The 15,030-nt window shown below is 45.6% G+C and overlaps 1 protein-coding gene across 3 annotated transcripts in view; it reads left to right on the forward strand.

The window, feature by feature from the left end:
* EYA2 (EYA transcriptional coactivator and phosphatase 2) overlaps positions 1-15,030 on the forward strand; it is a 215,169-nt gene that overhangs the window by 137,286 nt on the left and 62,853 nt on the right. For all 3 annotated transcript variants that reach the window (XM_032461299.1, XM_032461298.1, XM_014561761.2), the window contains 2 exons: positions 399-541; positions 6,531-6,614. In XM_032461299.1, coding sequence (XP_032317190.1) covers positions 399-541; positions 6,531-6,614 — 227 coding nt within the window. The remainder of the gene's footprint in view (positions 1-398; positions 542-6,530; positions 6,615-15,030) is intronic.

Consider the following 15,030-nt stretch of genomic DNA (forward strand, 5'->3'; position numbering starts at 1 on the left):
GCATCCGCATCCGTGAGGCCTCCCCAACCAGCCCTGTGTACCTTAGTCACCTCCCAGCACTCGCCCTGCTCTTACCCGATTTAGTCATCCTCTGTCACACGTGTCCCCACCTGGCATATTATATAATTCACTCGTTTGTCTAATGTCTCCTCTCTCTAGAACCAGTGCCTGGAACTATACCTACTCAGTAGATCTTTGGTGGATGAATGAACGATTATGAATGGGCAATTTCAGGAACTTTCAAGAGTAATTTTGATTCTACATGATCTTTGCCTTCAGTGCTGCCTTTGGGCCCCCCCACCCACACTTTGTAGTGAGATGGTTGCGGTGTAATCGTTCGGGGAAGGAGACACTCAGCCAGGCCTCTGATAGGTCCGCCCTTCTCTTTCCAACACCAGGTGAATACAGCACACACAATGGACCTTCTACGCCAGCAAAAGAGGGGGACACAGACAGGCCACACCGGGCCTCTGACGGGAAGCTCCGAGGCCGGTCTAAGCGGAGCAGTGACCCCTCCCCAGCAGGGGACAATGAGATTGAGGTAACTCCAGGCGGCTTCTCTCTGACTTGGGGCGTGTAATCTCCATGTGTGGCCGGAATAGGAGGTGCAGGACAGAGGTCTCTCCAAGTGCCCGAGGGAGAATGGCCGTTGGTGTTCACAAAGTGCGGTCACAGAGAAAACGGTACTTGAGAGAAAAGAGGGAAGAATTTGGTCGGCCGCACAGAAGCACTGTTGACTGACCAGGCTAGGAAAAGTGACCCTAGAGATGGTAAAGGTCTGTGACCCTCAAACGTCAGCAGCAACAGCATCGCCTGGGGGCTTGTGAAAACCCAGGCTGCTGGGCCCACCCCCAGAGTTCCCAGTTCAGCAGATCACCTGGGATGCTTTTACAATTCAGATGCCCAGGCCCCGTCCCAGACTAATTAGCCCTGCATTGCAGGGTGTTCTAAACGTTCCCCTAGTGATTCTAATATGGCTTAGATATTATCTACCTGGAGACAGAAGGCTGGCTCAGATGAGTTTGCATCATTTCTCTGATTCTGAGTTTCTCAGTCTGGGCTGCACATAAGAGGCTCCTGGGGAGCTTGGAGAAACCTTCATTCTCAAGCTACAGCCCAGATCCATTAAATCAGTCCCTGGGGGTGGGACCCAGCTGTCAGTATTTTTAAACCTACCAGGTGATGATTCCAGTGCAGCCCAGGCTGAGACCCAGGTCTAAGGAATGTGCCCCAGTCTTTATTATAATAAAGGAAGTGTGAGGTTATTGTTCAGGTATTGATATTTTCCCAAACAAACAAGAAAAAAAGAACAGCATGCATGAGAGATGAGGGAGACAACTAGAGGGGACAGAGGCAAGATCGATGCCCCCGAAACAGACGAAAGCAACCGTTATCTATCAAGGAAGAAAAATGGGCACGTGCACAAAAGGCAGTCAACTGTTGGCTTGAGTGTGCCATAGGTAAATATGGGTAGTATTGGCAACGCCTGGCTCGCTGTGAAAATACCTAAATACACCATCATCATATCCCTGTTCATAATCCTGTACTAACTGTTTAGCAGCTACAGAGCTCAGCCGGCAAACACAGATATGCCAAGAAATACCATTTTCATCATTTCCTTAAATCAATGTCATTTTGGCTCTGAGTCCTCATCCACCAGGGTAGTTGGAAATTCCATTTCATTACTGAGGCCCTTCCTTTCCCAGAATTGTATGAGAAGCTCAGGGTTCAAGTAGTCTCAGAAAACAGAATAAGAGCCTCTGCGGTCCAGTGTGGCTTGGTGCCTTCCTCACTGTCGGCACCCACAGTGGGCACTGAAAGTCCAGCCATCCTCTGGGGTCTCCATGCTGTATGTTGGGCATGGAGAGCCCTGTTGAGGATAAGAACCTTGGAGTATTTGCTAAAATCCTTTGGTTGCAAGCAACAGAAACCCATTCTGGTTACTGAAGCAGAAAGGAATTTACTGGGAGGCAAGAGCATGGAGAAGAAGGGATACAACCAAGATTAGGAAGAAGAGGAACAGAGGCCATGCTGAGGAATCCGGGGAACCTCCAGGGTGCCAGCCCCAGCCGGAGAGTGAACCATTTGGGATTCTGGCACCACTTCACTCGATGTCCAGTTCCAAGGAGACTGCATCCCATTGACCTGGCTTAGATCCTCACGCTTGCCCCTGATGGACAGCCCCACCAAGACAGCACACAATGGGAAAAGAAAACTGAGATGCTCTTCTCAGAAGCAGGTGGATGTTGGGGGCCCAAACAACACATGGCAAATACCAGGACATTCACTATTTAGCCAGTGTTTGCTGGTAGGGCTGTGCTAGTTAACCAGTGTTCTCTAGTAGGGCTGTGCTAGTTAGCCCAGCATTCACTAATAGAGCAGTAGCAGTTTTTATGGCTGCTGTCTGTTCCCATCGTCCCAGAAGATGTTAAAATATTTTGAACTTCACGCTTGTGCCCGGGGCTTGGTCAGCCTCCTGAAGTACACAGGAGAGCCACCTCCTCTGAGGGCTGGGCCGCCCTGAGGACCTGCCACAGAGCGAGTGTTCCCATGGCTCACGGGACTGTTCTCGGTCCAAGGGACTCTGAGCTTGCTTTTCCTCTAATTCTTAAAACCACCACCTTCCAAAACCAAGGAGACTTGCACAATCCCTTCTAGCTTTCTGCAAAGGCCTAATCCTTTGCAGAAGGCTAGAAGAGAATTTACTGACTCCGGGTCGTCCTTGCTCTCTGCCCTGCCAGATTCCTGAGGGTTTCCCACCAACTTGAAGCTGCAGAGCTTTAGAAATCACAGAGAGCAGCACATACTTTAATATTGTTTTAAAAAATGTATTCGGTCACCTAATATGGTTTCTGCTCTTGGTAGGGGACTGTGGGGACAGAGAGATATGTTTCCATTAAACTTAGAAGGAGGTGGCATTGAAGTCGGGGATTATGGGGTGATATTATTCCAGAAACATCTGCTTCTTGATTCCAGAGTGAGTACCACTGGGCAAGAACAGTAGAAAAGGTGTGAGCTGTGTTTCACCTCCGTGCTCCATGTCAGCGTGAAGGGTTTGCATGGGTCACACCTCTTAAGTCTTTGGCACTGTTGCTAATGACTGGAGCCCACGAGAGAGAAATTACGCAGAGAAGTGGAAAGGAAGAGAATTCTGAGTGTGTATTGGTTAAAATCCGTCAATTGCAGGTGCCAGAAACCAACTTGAGCTAGCTTAAGTGAAAAAGCAGAATTTATTTTAAGGATACAGGGATTCTCTTAGAACCCAAGAGCAGAGCCACAGCAAGTGAAGGCAAGATGCTGGAACCAGGAGGTAGGAGGGGCGAGGAAATGCACGTATGCCTTCTCTCCCCAAGTTCCACAGTGTAGATGCCAGAACCCCCAAGCAGTAGTGACTTCGGTCCCTAACGCACAGGTTACAGGTCGCGGCTCTCCCCCAGGCCCCTCACTCTGCTTCTAACTAAAACCAAGTCCTGCAGAAGTGTTGGGTCGTGTTTCCATCTTTCCCCCGTCTGCTCCTGTCTCTCTGCAGACTGATCTTCCCTGTTTTTCAGATCGCATTGCCACTAACGGGCACCCAAAGATGATGAATTTCTTTCCAGGCCCCAATTTTGAGTTCCCAAGTAAAGGCCTCTGACCCAGCTGGGGTTAGGGGCCCGCCCTGGCCCAAACCCTGGTGGGCTAAAGAGTTAGAGTCACCTACAGAATGGCCACCAGCAACATAGCCATTAAGAATCTTGGGTAGGGACAGGGGAGGGTGTAGCTCAGTGGTAGAGCACATGCTTAGCATGCATGACATCCTGGGTTCAATCCCTAGTACCTCCATTTAAAAATGGATATATAAATAAACCTAATTATCTCCCCCAATAAATACATAAATAAAAGGGGGGAAAAAGCCATAGAACAGGGCAAGAGAGGGATGGGTTCGTGGAGAAGAGGGACCCAACCCTCTTCAGAGAGGATATAGTCAATAAATTAATGGAGTCGGCATTAAACTTGAGAATATTTGTTGGTTTTTTAAAAATTCTTTTACCAAAATTTCCAAGTTTAACTGATCCAACCCAGTTAATTCAGATAAATAAGGACTTAGCCTGTTTAAACTCCATAAGCCAGCCCTCTTAAGAAAACAGTTGTTTTCAAAACTTTTTTTTACCATGACCCCTACTATGAATGATACTTAGTATCTTGACCCAGCACATAAATCACACATAAATGTAACTAAACCAAAAGATTCACAAAGTAATATTCAAGTCTACTGACTGTTTTGAAAACCTCTGTACTAATTGACCTTTTCCCTTCTAGATACCACCTTTCTCTTTACTTTTAAAGGCATGGCAAATGCCAATATGTACATAAAGCCACTGACCTCCAGGGAGTTTTCCAAGGTGGCCCATTCAAGATGGTACATTGAGTGGGTACGTTTGTCCCCCACGCCCCCCTCCCAACACCAGCTCCGTAAATGATCAGGCCTTTTTTTCTTAAAAATAATGATCATCAGAAAAATTAGGAAAACCAACAGCATGAAAAATTAAAGCCAAGATAAATTAATAGGATAAATGACAAGAGAGGTAATTTAAGAAACAGAAAAGATCTTTTAAAAATTCTGATCAGTTTTCTTATAAAGACTCAAAGAGATCTTGTTATCCAGAAAATAAAGTGTAGGCTATTGGGAGAGGAACACTCAGAGACAAAGAAAGAGTTACTCTAAATTTTTAAGTGATAGTGAGAACGAGAAGTTTCATAGAAGGGTTGGAAGAGAAAGTTAAAGAAATGTCTGAGAACGTAGATCAAAAAGATAAGATTATAGAAAAATGTTTTTAAAGGATAAGCAATATCAATCCAAAAGGTCTAATTTGACAATTGGGAATTCCAAAAAGAGCAAACAGTGGGAAAGCTGGGAGGACTTCGTTTAAAGAAATAGGATTGAAAATGGTTGAGTGCTGGACAGTATGAATGAAAAAGACTACACCTAGATACATACATCCTCATGGGATTTGAGGATGCCTGATATAAAGAAAAAATCCTAAAAAACCCAAAGAGGAACAGAGTCAGACCTACAGAGGACTGAGGATCAGTGGAACATCAGACTTCTCACTAATCATGCTGGATACTACAAGATAAGACGGATTCTTTCAAAGGTCTAGAGAGCATTATTTTCCAATTGGCACTCTGCACCCAGAAGAACCTTAGAGCAAAATTAAGATATTATCAGATTTGCAAAAATGCAAGAAGATTACTTTCCATGCACCCTTTCAGAAGAAGCAACTTAAGGATGTACTCAAGCAAAACAAGGAAGAAAACCAAGAAAGAGACTTGGGAACCAGAAAACAGTGGATCTGACCCAGAAGTGCAATAAAGGGAAGTCAGGATGATAGCTTTGTAGCAGGCTTAAAGATGTCCACATTGGAACACTGTGTTACAGAAGATGAACATCTTTGGTAGAGGGTGTGGCTGAATTTGAGATTCTAATGAAAGCACGTTATTGGAAACAAGAAAAGAATTAGAGCAATTCTAGTAAAAATTCAAAAGTTATTCCAGACAAGCGTGATTCCTGTGTGAACAGACTGAAATATGGCATGATTTTAATTGGGATGGAGTGCAGGAAAAGAGAAGACACGTGACCTTGACGGTAGGAACATTCTTCTTAAAGTGGCTCTGGTGGACACATAGAGAAGGAAGTGAAAACCCAGTAAATTACTTAGCTCTTCAGTGAAGAGTAGAGACAAGATGTCAATGCTTTTTTCTGGTTACCAACTTTTAAAATCAACATGTAGATGGAGTGCAGAAGAGTTAAGTACAGCTGTAAAACCCAGTGCACAGAGCAGTTTGTCCACATCAACAGTGCAAAAGGCTAAAGCTGAGACATGGCAGAGGGTAAGAGCTGGTGGAAAGGCTAGGGACACCAATATCCATATCTTCCATGTTGGGTTTACTGTTTAAGCCAAGAGAAAATGTCCAGAAGCTGATGGGAGTTGGAAATAGAGGGGTTCACATACGTGAAAAATATAAAATTCTGAAAACATGAGGGAGATTACCATGAACTAAACGCTCATCTTTCACATGGCCCAGTCAAAAGAAGTTGTCTAAAACTGGCACATTGATAAGTAAAAGTGTGTTATTTAGAGTTAAGGAGGTAATCACCAGAATTGCTAAAAATAGAAATGTTTAGACATAGCTGGACTTAACGGTGAGTGGTGAACGTAAAATGGTAGTATTTCATTTTGTCTAATGAGTTAAATGATTTTTATTGTTATTTTTGGACTGAACTCCCCCTTTCCTGAGCTTTTATGTGAAAGGCAAGAACAGGCTTCTTGGTTCTGGCATCTGTGGGTTGATAAGAATCCCAAAATTGGCCATCAGAACACACTTTAGACAGCTGAGGTTGGCTGGGGACTCAAGTCACATGTTTTATAACTTTAAAGATAATGTTTTTCAAGACGTCTTTTCTCTCCCAGGGAACTGATTTCTGCAGACATTAAGTCAGATGCAAGCAAGTACATTTGTCTCCATTCTCTTCCTCTCTTTCTTCACAGCGTGTGTTCGTGTGGGACTTGGATGAGACAATAATTATTTTTCACTCCTTACTCACGGGGACTTTTGCCTCCAGATACGGAAAGGTAAGAATCCATTTAGTCTCTTTTTATTTTTTTTTTTTCAGCATGACAGTTTGTTCTGCTGGTTTGTCCTGGGGATTGTGGGGGCAGCTTCTCCATCAAAAGCTGCCTCTTCGGGTCAACCCAGGTTTGAGAAGTCCTATGGAATTTTCCCTTGACATGTGAAAATTTAATTAGCTTCCCCCTATTGTCTCCCATGCCTTTTCTTCCAACACACGAAGCGTTCAGCATCCACTTGGTAGGATAGAAGCATGTAGTCTTCAGCTGTCTCCCTCCTAAGAGGGCTGGGAAGCGCTGCAGCCGAAAGCAGTAATCCTAGCTGAAAAGCGAGGTAAAGTACTTTTCTTCTTCCCTGTTGTTTATCTTAGTGTCTCCGGCAGATGAATTTAATTTTCCTTCCGATTTTTGAGACGAGGGGGAGGCATTTTGTCAGCTCCAGCATGGGTCTTAGCAACAGCTTTGCAAATGTATCATCAACAAATTATGTCGGGGAACCATCCTGTTAGAATTCTGGGCAAATGCTGTCGGTTGACCAGTACGTGGAAGAAATGTTGAAATCTCCTTAATGATGCAAAAATGAACCCAACTGCTAAAGCCCAAACCCTGCCGATCTGTGCGTTCATCTGCTGGGCTTCTTATCAAACCACATGTGTCTGCCATCTCTTCAGGGAGACGGGCTGAGGTGGTGGGGTGGGACTTTGAGGGACAGAGGCATTATCAGCTCATCCGAGGTAAGCGACCTGTTGGCAGCTGCTTCCACGCTTGAGTGGGAACCATGAGACTCACCAGCGCCTGGAAAATATTTCTGTTTCTGTTTAGAGACCAGGAATATGATTTGACATCACCTCATGGCTTTTCCAGCTGCTCGTGTTTTTTATGAGGGTTATAACAAGCTGGATGTGTAATTAGCAAGATAGATTTATCGTCTGCCGTTATGTTGTAAAGAGTATAAAAATGGTGTTGGTGGTGCAGAAATCTCTTGCCGAGGAGGAATGCTGTTAATATGTCTAGCAGTGCCTGCGGGAAATCCGGCATGCGTTTTTGGAGTGTGCACAGCTTAGGTAAAGGATGGCAGAGTCGAGAGCTGCCGAAAGGACCAGAGTGCACTTGGTAGCCGTTGCAAAAAGTCGGGCTTTCCCAAAAGCGCTGCAGTCATGAGTTGCCCACTCGGTCTGGGTGTTCTATGGTTTCTAATCACCCTCAGTAATGTCACCTCCCCTAAGAACTGTTCCTTCACTCTTCTTGCCCTTAGAGAAGTTCCACAGCTTCATGGAGCAACTCGGTTCCCAAGGATTGTGTAGGGCTTTGTAATCCTGGGTATGATTTTTGTGTCTGTGTCTTGCCACCACTCTTTAAACCCAGTTGTAGACTCCCTCAAGACAGAGACAAAGCCCAGAGCTCTTTCCTGGGCCCCATGCCATCTGATCCATGTCTTTTGTCATTGCCAGCCACCTCTCTCCAACCCCACCCCCTGGTCCCAGCCCACCTGCCCCTCCAGCTGTCTGCTCCCAGCTTCTACACTTGCCCCTCCCAACCCCCTACAGAAGAATCATCCTAAAATACAAGCCTGATCACTCCTCTACTGAAAAATCATCAGCTGCTTCCCCACTGACAAACCCTAACCCCAGCCTCCAAGGAGCTTCATGAGCTGACTTCTGCCCTACTCTCCAGCCCCGTTTCCTGCTGCTGGTCCTGAGTTGCTTTCTATCCTCAGAACCTGCCATGTTCTCTCCCATCTCTGCTGGGTATCTCCCAGAAGCAGAGCCTGAGACAAGGAGTGAGTGCTGGGAGTTTAGCTATGGGGAGATCTCCGGGGGCACCAGCTGCAGAGCGGGGAAGTGAGACAGGGAAGGGAGGGCAGCCAGTGGAAGGTACGTAGATAGTTATGACTGCAGGTAACTGGGGCTCAGAACAACCAGGGACCTCTGGGAGACTCTGAAACACACCTCAGCGTTGACCCCTCCCAAGGAGCAAGAGTGCTGGGATGTTTATCTACAAATTCCCTCCCATTGTGTGTTGAGGGCTTCTAGGGCTGTTATCCCCCTGTCCTGGCCCGGCCCCCGAAAGCCCTGGGACAGGGAATCACAGATCATAACAGGAGAAAGCTCCTGCCTGCTCACAGGACATGGAGGAGGGACACCCTGAAAGCCTCTGCTATAATCTAGAATGTTCTAGAACATTCTTGTACTAGATTCAATCACACTTCCCTTTCAGTTCCCAATTTAAATGTAGCTTCCTCCAAGAAGGCTTTCCTAACTACTCCCCTCCATCTACATTGCATCTCTCCCCATAACTGTATTTTTCATTTGTATTATAATTATGCACCTATCCCCTGTCTCCCTTCTAAGCTGTGTGTGCCACGAGGGCAGAGACCATGACCATTTTTTATCAGCACAACTGAGCACAGTGCATGGCCCAGACGGCTCAATAAATATTTGTTGCGTGAATGAACCAGGACAATCCTCTAGAACGAAAGTTGTGCGACAACAGGCACTTTTTTTCTGTTTGTTCATTGCTTTGTCCCCAGAGCATAGAATAGTGCCCCCCACTTAGTAGGCATCAAACAAATATCTGTGGAAGGAAGAAAGGAAAACAGTATCAAAACTAAAATTTCCTAACTAGGGGCCACCAGCCAAATTCCGCCTGCAGACATTTTTGTTTGGCCCCTAGAGCGTTTGAAAAAATGTGAATTTGCCGCCAACATTTTAAAAATCAGGAGATTGCACAGACCAAAACAATCAAGATTTCCAACTTTTCTTGAAAAATTAGAAAATCTGGCAATCCTGCATTCCCATGTGGCAGCAGTTAGCAGGAGCTGAGCAGCAACTGCCCAGTTAGCGGGGGCGTATGCTCGCCAGCCCAGCCACAGCCCCTCCTGGCCTGTTCAGCCCATTGAGGGGACCCTCCTGGCCCCATTGGCATCTGAGTTTCAACATCCATCGTAGAATTACAGAACCATGGAAGGTCAGAGCTGGCAGGACTTAGGAGAGCATCAAGTCCAGTTAGTCTCCATATACGATAAGGGTGGGGAGAGTGAGGTTATCCAGGAGGTGTTGGGAGGCAGACCTCAGGCTCACTTGCCTCCCTGGGTGCTCCCAGGACATCCAGGGACAACTAAGGTGAGACACTCTTGCAACCTTCAAGTCTCCTGTGCCATCATCATTCCTCGTCTAGAATTTTCCACTCATTCTTCCAGCTGTCTCTTAGGTGAGGAATGAGGTTTGTTTGTTTTGCTAAATCCAGCCACCCTAAGAGAGACCCCAAATAACCACGGCTTAAACAAGACAGAACTTTATTGCCCTCACCCTTCAGTCCAGGCATAAGCAGTGCAACCTGGTAAGGCTGCCAGCCAGCGCCAGGGGCGGAGGCCCCTTCCATCTTGTTCCTGACCATCCCTGGAGCATTTGCCCTCACCCGCCCATGTCTGCATTCCAGCCAGTCAGAAAGGGAAGCCAGAAAAGGGGAGTTCACCCCTCTCTTTTTCATTCTTATTTTTTCCCTCTCTTTTAAGCGCCAGACCCAGAATTTGCATGAATCGTTTCTACTCACATCCTAGTGGCTGGAACTTGATCACATGGCCACCTCTAGCTGCAAGGGAGTCTGAGAAATGTAATCTAGTCACATGCCCCATTAAAATTCACGGATTCTATTATTCTGAGAGGGAGAAAGGAAGAATGGATATTAGAGGACAGCGAGCATTTTCTAGCACAAAGTACCATTTAATAAGAGGAAGAACAATGAAAGAGAAAATTGTTGAGGAAAAATAAAATTACTTCTGTTCAAGAGACCTGGAGGGCGACTGTATTAGTGGGTCTGAAGTTTCAAAGAGAGGTCTGGGCTGTAGCTATAAACTTGGAAGTTGGAGAAGCAGAGAGGATCTAAAGAAGCAGGAGGAGTGCAAGCCCCATTCTTTGTAACTAAGAGTAACTAAGACAAAGGGAGGTCATTAGTCAGGGTATTCATAATAGAACTAAATATACGCCCTTGACTTTTGCTTCACAGCTCTTTCTCTGCGTGCTTTTCCAAAAGCTGCAGCCCTGTAGAGTTCATTATTAATAGCTTGTATCAGGCAGGACTCTCAGTCTGAAGTATGGAGTGTTTAAGCTACAAAGGGAATTTATTAGATCATAATCATTGAAAATACCCAGGGATATTGGAATTCAGGTTGAGCTGGATCCAGCTCATGCAGTCTTCTCAGGGCTTGGTGTGTCTGCATCCCTCAGCTGACTTTTTCCATGTGGCAACTCACTGTCAGCAATCCCAAATAAAAAAGACCTACTTCCCAAATTTCAGCACAACTCCCAGGCTTGAATCTCATTGGCCCAAACAGGGTCAGATATCCATCCACGCATCAACCTTTGTGGCTTTGAGTAGCCAGCCTATATCAAGAGCCCACTCCTCGAATGGAGAGAGTAGAGGAGTAGGGCAACCATTCCGACCGCATGGCTGGAGCTGGAGAAGGATGGTCCCTCAGAGGAAACTGAAGTACTCTTTCTAGAGGAAGGTGAGGATTGTGGAGTGAGGGGCATGTCCAGAATCGGCTCTGAAGTCCATGACCTTCTGTCCATCTACACCAAGGACCAGCAGCTCTTTGCTTATTGCCATGGTGTTGAGCACTGTACAGGAAGCAGAAATCATATTAGTTGTGGTCCCAGCTGAAGGGGCAACTCACTGTTTACTTAGGGAAACAAGACCAACAGAGCTAAAATGATTAAGGAATGATTCAAAACAGAGTGTTTGAATTTTAAAACAGAAACTGGGCTCTCTTCCTGTTCCCAATCAGGCCATGTGCTACTCGAGGCTGTCATTTCTCCACTTCCTTTCCCTCTCTTCCTACCCAGTCCTCAATGCCAGAGCATCCCTTTGGTAGCTGTACTTCCCCGCATCTTGTGGATCCATTAGAGATTCTCTGGAGAGCCAGAGCTGCCAGTGATTGCCGCCTCTTTCCTAACCTCTCCTCCCCTCCTGCAGTCCCTGAACTCTGTTTTTTCCAGCTGGGATTAGACAAATGCAAAGGTAGTAAGAAGCCTTTGCCTGTGGCCAGGAAGGGTCCCTAAGGGGGACTGATCGGCGGTCTTCCTGGGTCACAGTGGATCGTTTCTGACTCCTCCTTTTGTACCTTGCCTTCCAGGCTGCTCAGTACCAATGGGAAGTTCAACTCTAGGCTCTGTTGTGTGTGTGTGGATGTTTTTTAATAACAGCTTTATGGAGATATAATCCACAGACCATAAATCTTTCACTGTGTACAATTCATTGGTTTTTTAGTATATTCACAGAGTTGTGCAACCATCCCCAGCATCTAATTTTAGAACATTTTCATCACCCCAAAAAGAAACCCTATAAGTAATCATTTCCCATGTCCTCCTCCCCCCAGCCCCTGGCAACCACTAGTCTACTTTCTGTCTCTATAGATTTGCCTCTTCTGGACGTTTCTTATAAATGGAATCACACAATATGTGCTTTTTTGTGACTGGCTTCTTTCACTTAGCATAATGTTTCAGAGACTCATCCACATTGTAGCATGTACCAACACTTTATTCATTTTTATTGTTGCATCATTTTCCAACATACAGGTGCACTACATTTTGTGTACCCATTCATCAGTTGATGGACAGTTGGGTTTTTGACTATTACGAATAATGCTGTGAACATTTGTGTCTTAAGTTTTTGCTTGGACTTGTTTTCAGTTTTCTTGGGTATGTACCTATGAGTGGAATTGTTGAGTCCTATGGCAACTCTTATGTTTAACCTTTTGAGAAATTGCCAGACTCTCTTCCCAAGTAGTTGCACCATTTTCCATTCCCATGAGCAGTGTGTGAGGGTTCCAGTTTCTCCACATCCTCACCAACACTTGTCATCATCTGTCCTTTTGGCTATCGTCCTCTTAGTGGATGTGAAGTGGGATCTCGTGGTTTTGGTTTGCATTCCCCTAATGACTAATTATGTTGGCTAATGACTAATGATGTTTTCATGTGCTTATTGGCCATTTGTAATACCTTCTTTGGAGAAATATCTATTCAAATCCTTTGCCCATTTTAAAATTTTTTTGTCTTTTTATTGTAGAGTTGTAAGATCTCTCTTTTTCTTTCAGTTCATTGTCTGCTTAGTTTTTTTTATTCTTATTTTTTATCGAAGCATAGTTGATTTACAGAGTTAGTTTCAGGAGTACAGCAAAGCAATTCAGTTATACATATACATACATACTTTTTTTCAAGTTTTTTCCATTATGTCTCATTACAAGAAATTGAATATAGTTCCCTGTGCTATACAGTAGGTCCTTGTTGTTAATCTATTTCATATATAGTAATGTGTAGTAATATCTCTTTATATGGTCTGGAGAACAGTCTGTCATCAGATACACGATTTGCAAGTATTTTCTCCCATTTTGTGGGTTGTCTTTTCACCTTATTGATGATGTTCTTTGAAGTATGTGAAGTATTGCAGGAGGAGGGAGTTGAAATTAAATTTAAGAAAAGATGGCCAGAGAAGGGGCCCTCATGAGGAAGCTGAATTTTGAATAAAGACTTAAAAGGAAGTGGAGGAACAGGTATCTGGTGGAAGAGCAAGTGGAAACAGCAGGTGCAAAGGCCCTGAGGCAGAAGTTTGCCTGGTGGATTGAGAGACAACCAAGATCTAGCATGGTTGGAGCACAGCTGTTGAGGGGGAAAGCAGTAACTCAACTAGCTTTTGCTCTAAAGTGGGAACCATGAGGTTTGAAGTAGAGGAAGGACAGGATCTGATATTTCTAAAGAATCTCTCTGGCCACTCCCCAGGGAAGTAAATATAGCAGGGCAGGGTGGGAAGCAGGGAGGCCAGTGAGGAGGCTGCTGCAACAGTCCAGCTGAAACATGGTGGTTGCATGGCCCACGGTGGCTGGGACAAGGAAGATGAGAAGTGTAGCAGCCTGGATATATTTTGAAGGCAGAACCAACCGCAGAGGAAGAATGCAAAATGATTCCTTATTCTCACCCCCTGGGCTAGAGAGATGTCTTATTTTCTGTTCATGATCTCCTTCTGAAGGGACTTGATCTCTTTTCTATTGCCAACAAGCAAATTCCTCTTGCACAAATTGTCCCATTTTTTGCACATTCACTGCTATGCCAAGTACTCCGCTATGAACATGATTTTGTTTGAGTTGGACATCAAATGCCAAGTTATTCACACTCTGTCCACACAGGCCTCTTTTTTGTCTCACGTGGGTACAAATGTATGTTTCCGTGTAGACTCGTTTGCACTCTTTCTCCCCTCACTCTCCGTAGTTTATTGTGCAGCTTTTTGTTTATTTTCCTGTAAAATATGTATTGTATTTTTGTGTGCACTTATTTCTTCTGTCTGTAAATGGCATTGTTTAAATAGCCTTTGTTTCTCATTCCTCTCCCTTCTCACTGTGGTCCTGGGTCCTTCCACAATGCCGTGTGTCCAGTTCCATTGCTCTAAATCATTGGTTCTCAACTGGAGGTGATTTTGCCCCCAGGTGGCATTTGTCATAAACATTTTTCATTGTCATGACTTGGGGTTTGCTACTAGCATCTTGTGGGTAGAGGCTAGGGAGGCTGCTAAACATCCCTTGATGCAGAGGATAGCCCCCCTCAGCAGAGAATTATCTGGCCCCAAATGTCCATGGTGCTGCAGTTGAGAAACCTGACATCCATCTGTTGCTCTGAATCCCAGGGTCTCACTTCTTTATCCCCTGCCCCTGTGAGGAGGACACCCAGGCTCCCCTACAGCTCCCCACCAGCACAGACAGTGCGTGACGCGCATCCTTTATGAAGCTGCTCTGAGCTTTGCACCGCAAACCTGTAATGCATGGCTGTTCCTATCATACTCGTTCCTGGAAAAACCAAGTCTCAGAGAGGTGGCATGATTCAGCCGAGGTCACCCAACTGGAAAGAGACGAAAGCCAGGAGGTGGCCCACTGCTCTTAACCGCGTATCTAAACTGCATCCCCAGTGATCCACGTGTATGTCCTCGGGGTAAGAATTAAAATCCACTGGCATGAACTCTCTTCGCCTTGACTGAATTCCAGGGGCACACAGCTTGGATCTCATGTCTTCATAGCTTCACCCCTGGCACCAGCAGTGCCTGGCACACCCACTTGATAAATATTTGTTGAATAAACAAATAAACAGCTCGTGGGTAGGGACTTTTCAGCGTGTGTGGTTGCAAGCACTGCAGAAATGAGATTTCAGGGTGCCTGCCCTGCAGGGAACAAATAGCCACACACATGACAGGAGAGGGGCCTGTCAGCATCTCTCCAGGGCCCAGACGCTAGGTGCCAGCCTGGCCTGACCTTACCCAGAGCTGGGCCCACAGCAGGGGCTCGGCCGCCACTGTGGAATGTTGAGCAAATGGCCCCTCCAGGCAGGCTGGGGGCCAGGGACACTTTAGTCAGTGGGGGACCTGAGCTGGAGCCAGGTGG

The sequence above is a fragment of the Camelus ferus genome, chromosome 19 (genome assembly GCF_009834535.1).
Source record: "Camelus ferus isolate YT-003-E chromosome 19, BCGSAC_Cfer_1.0, whole genome shotgun sequence".
NCBI lineage: Eukaryota > Metazoa > Chordata > Mammalia > Artiodactyla > Camelidae > Camelus > Camelus ferus.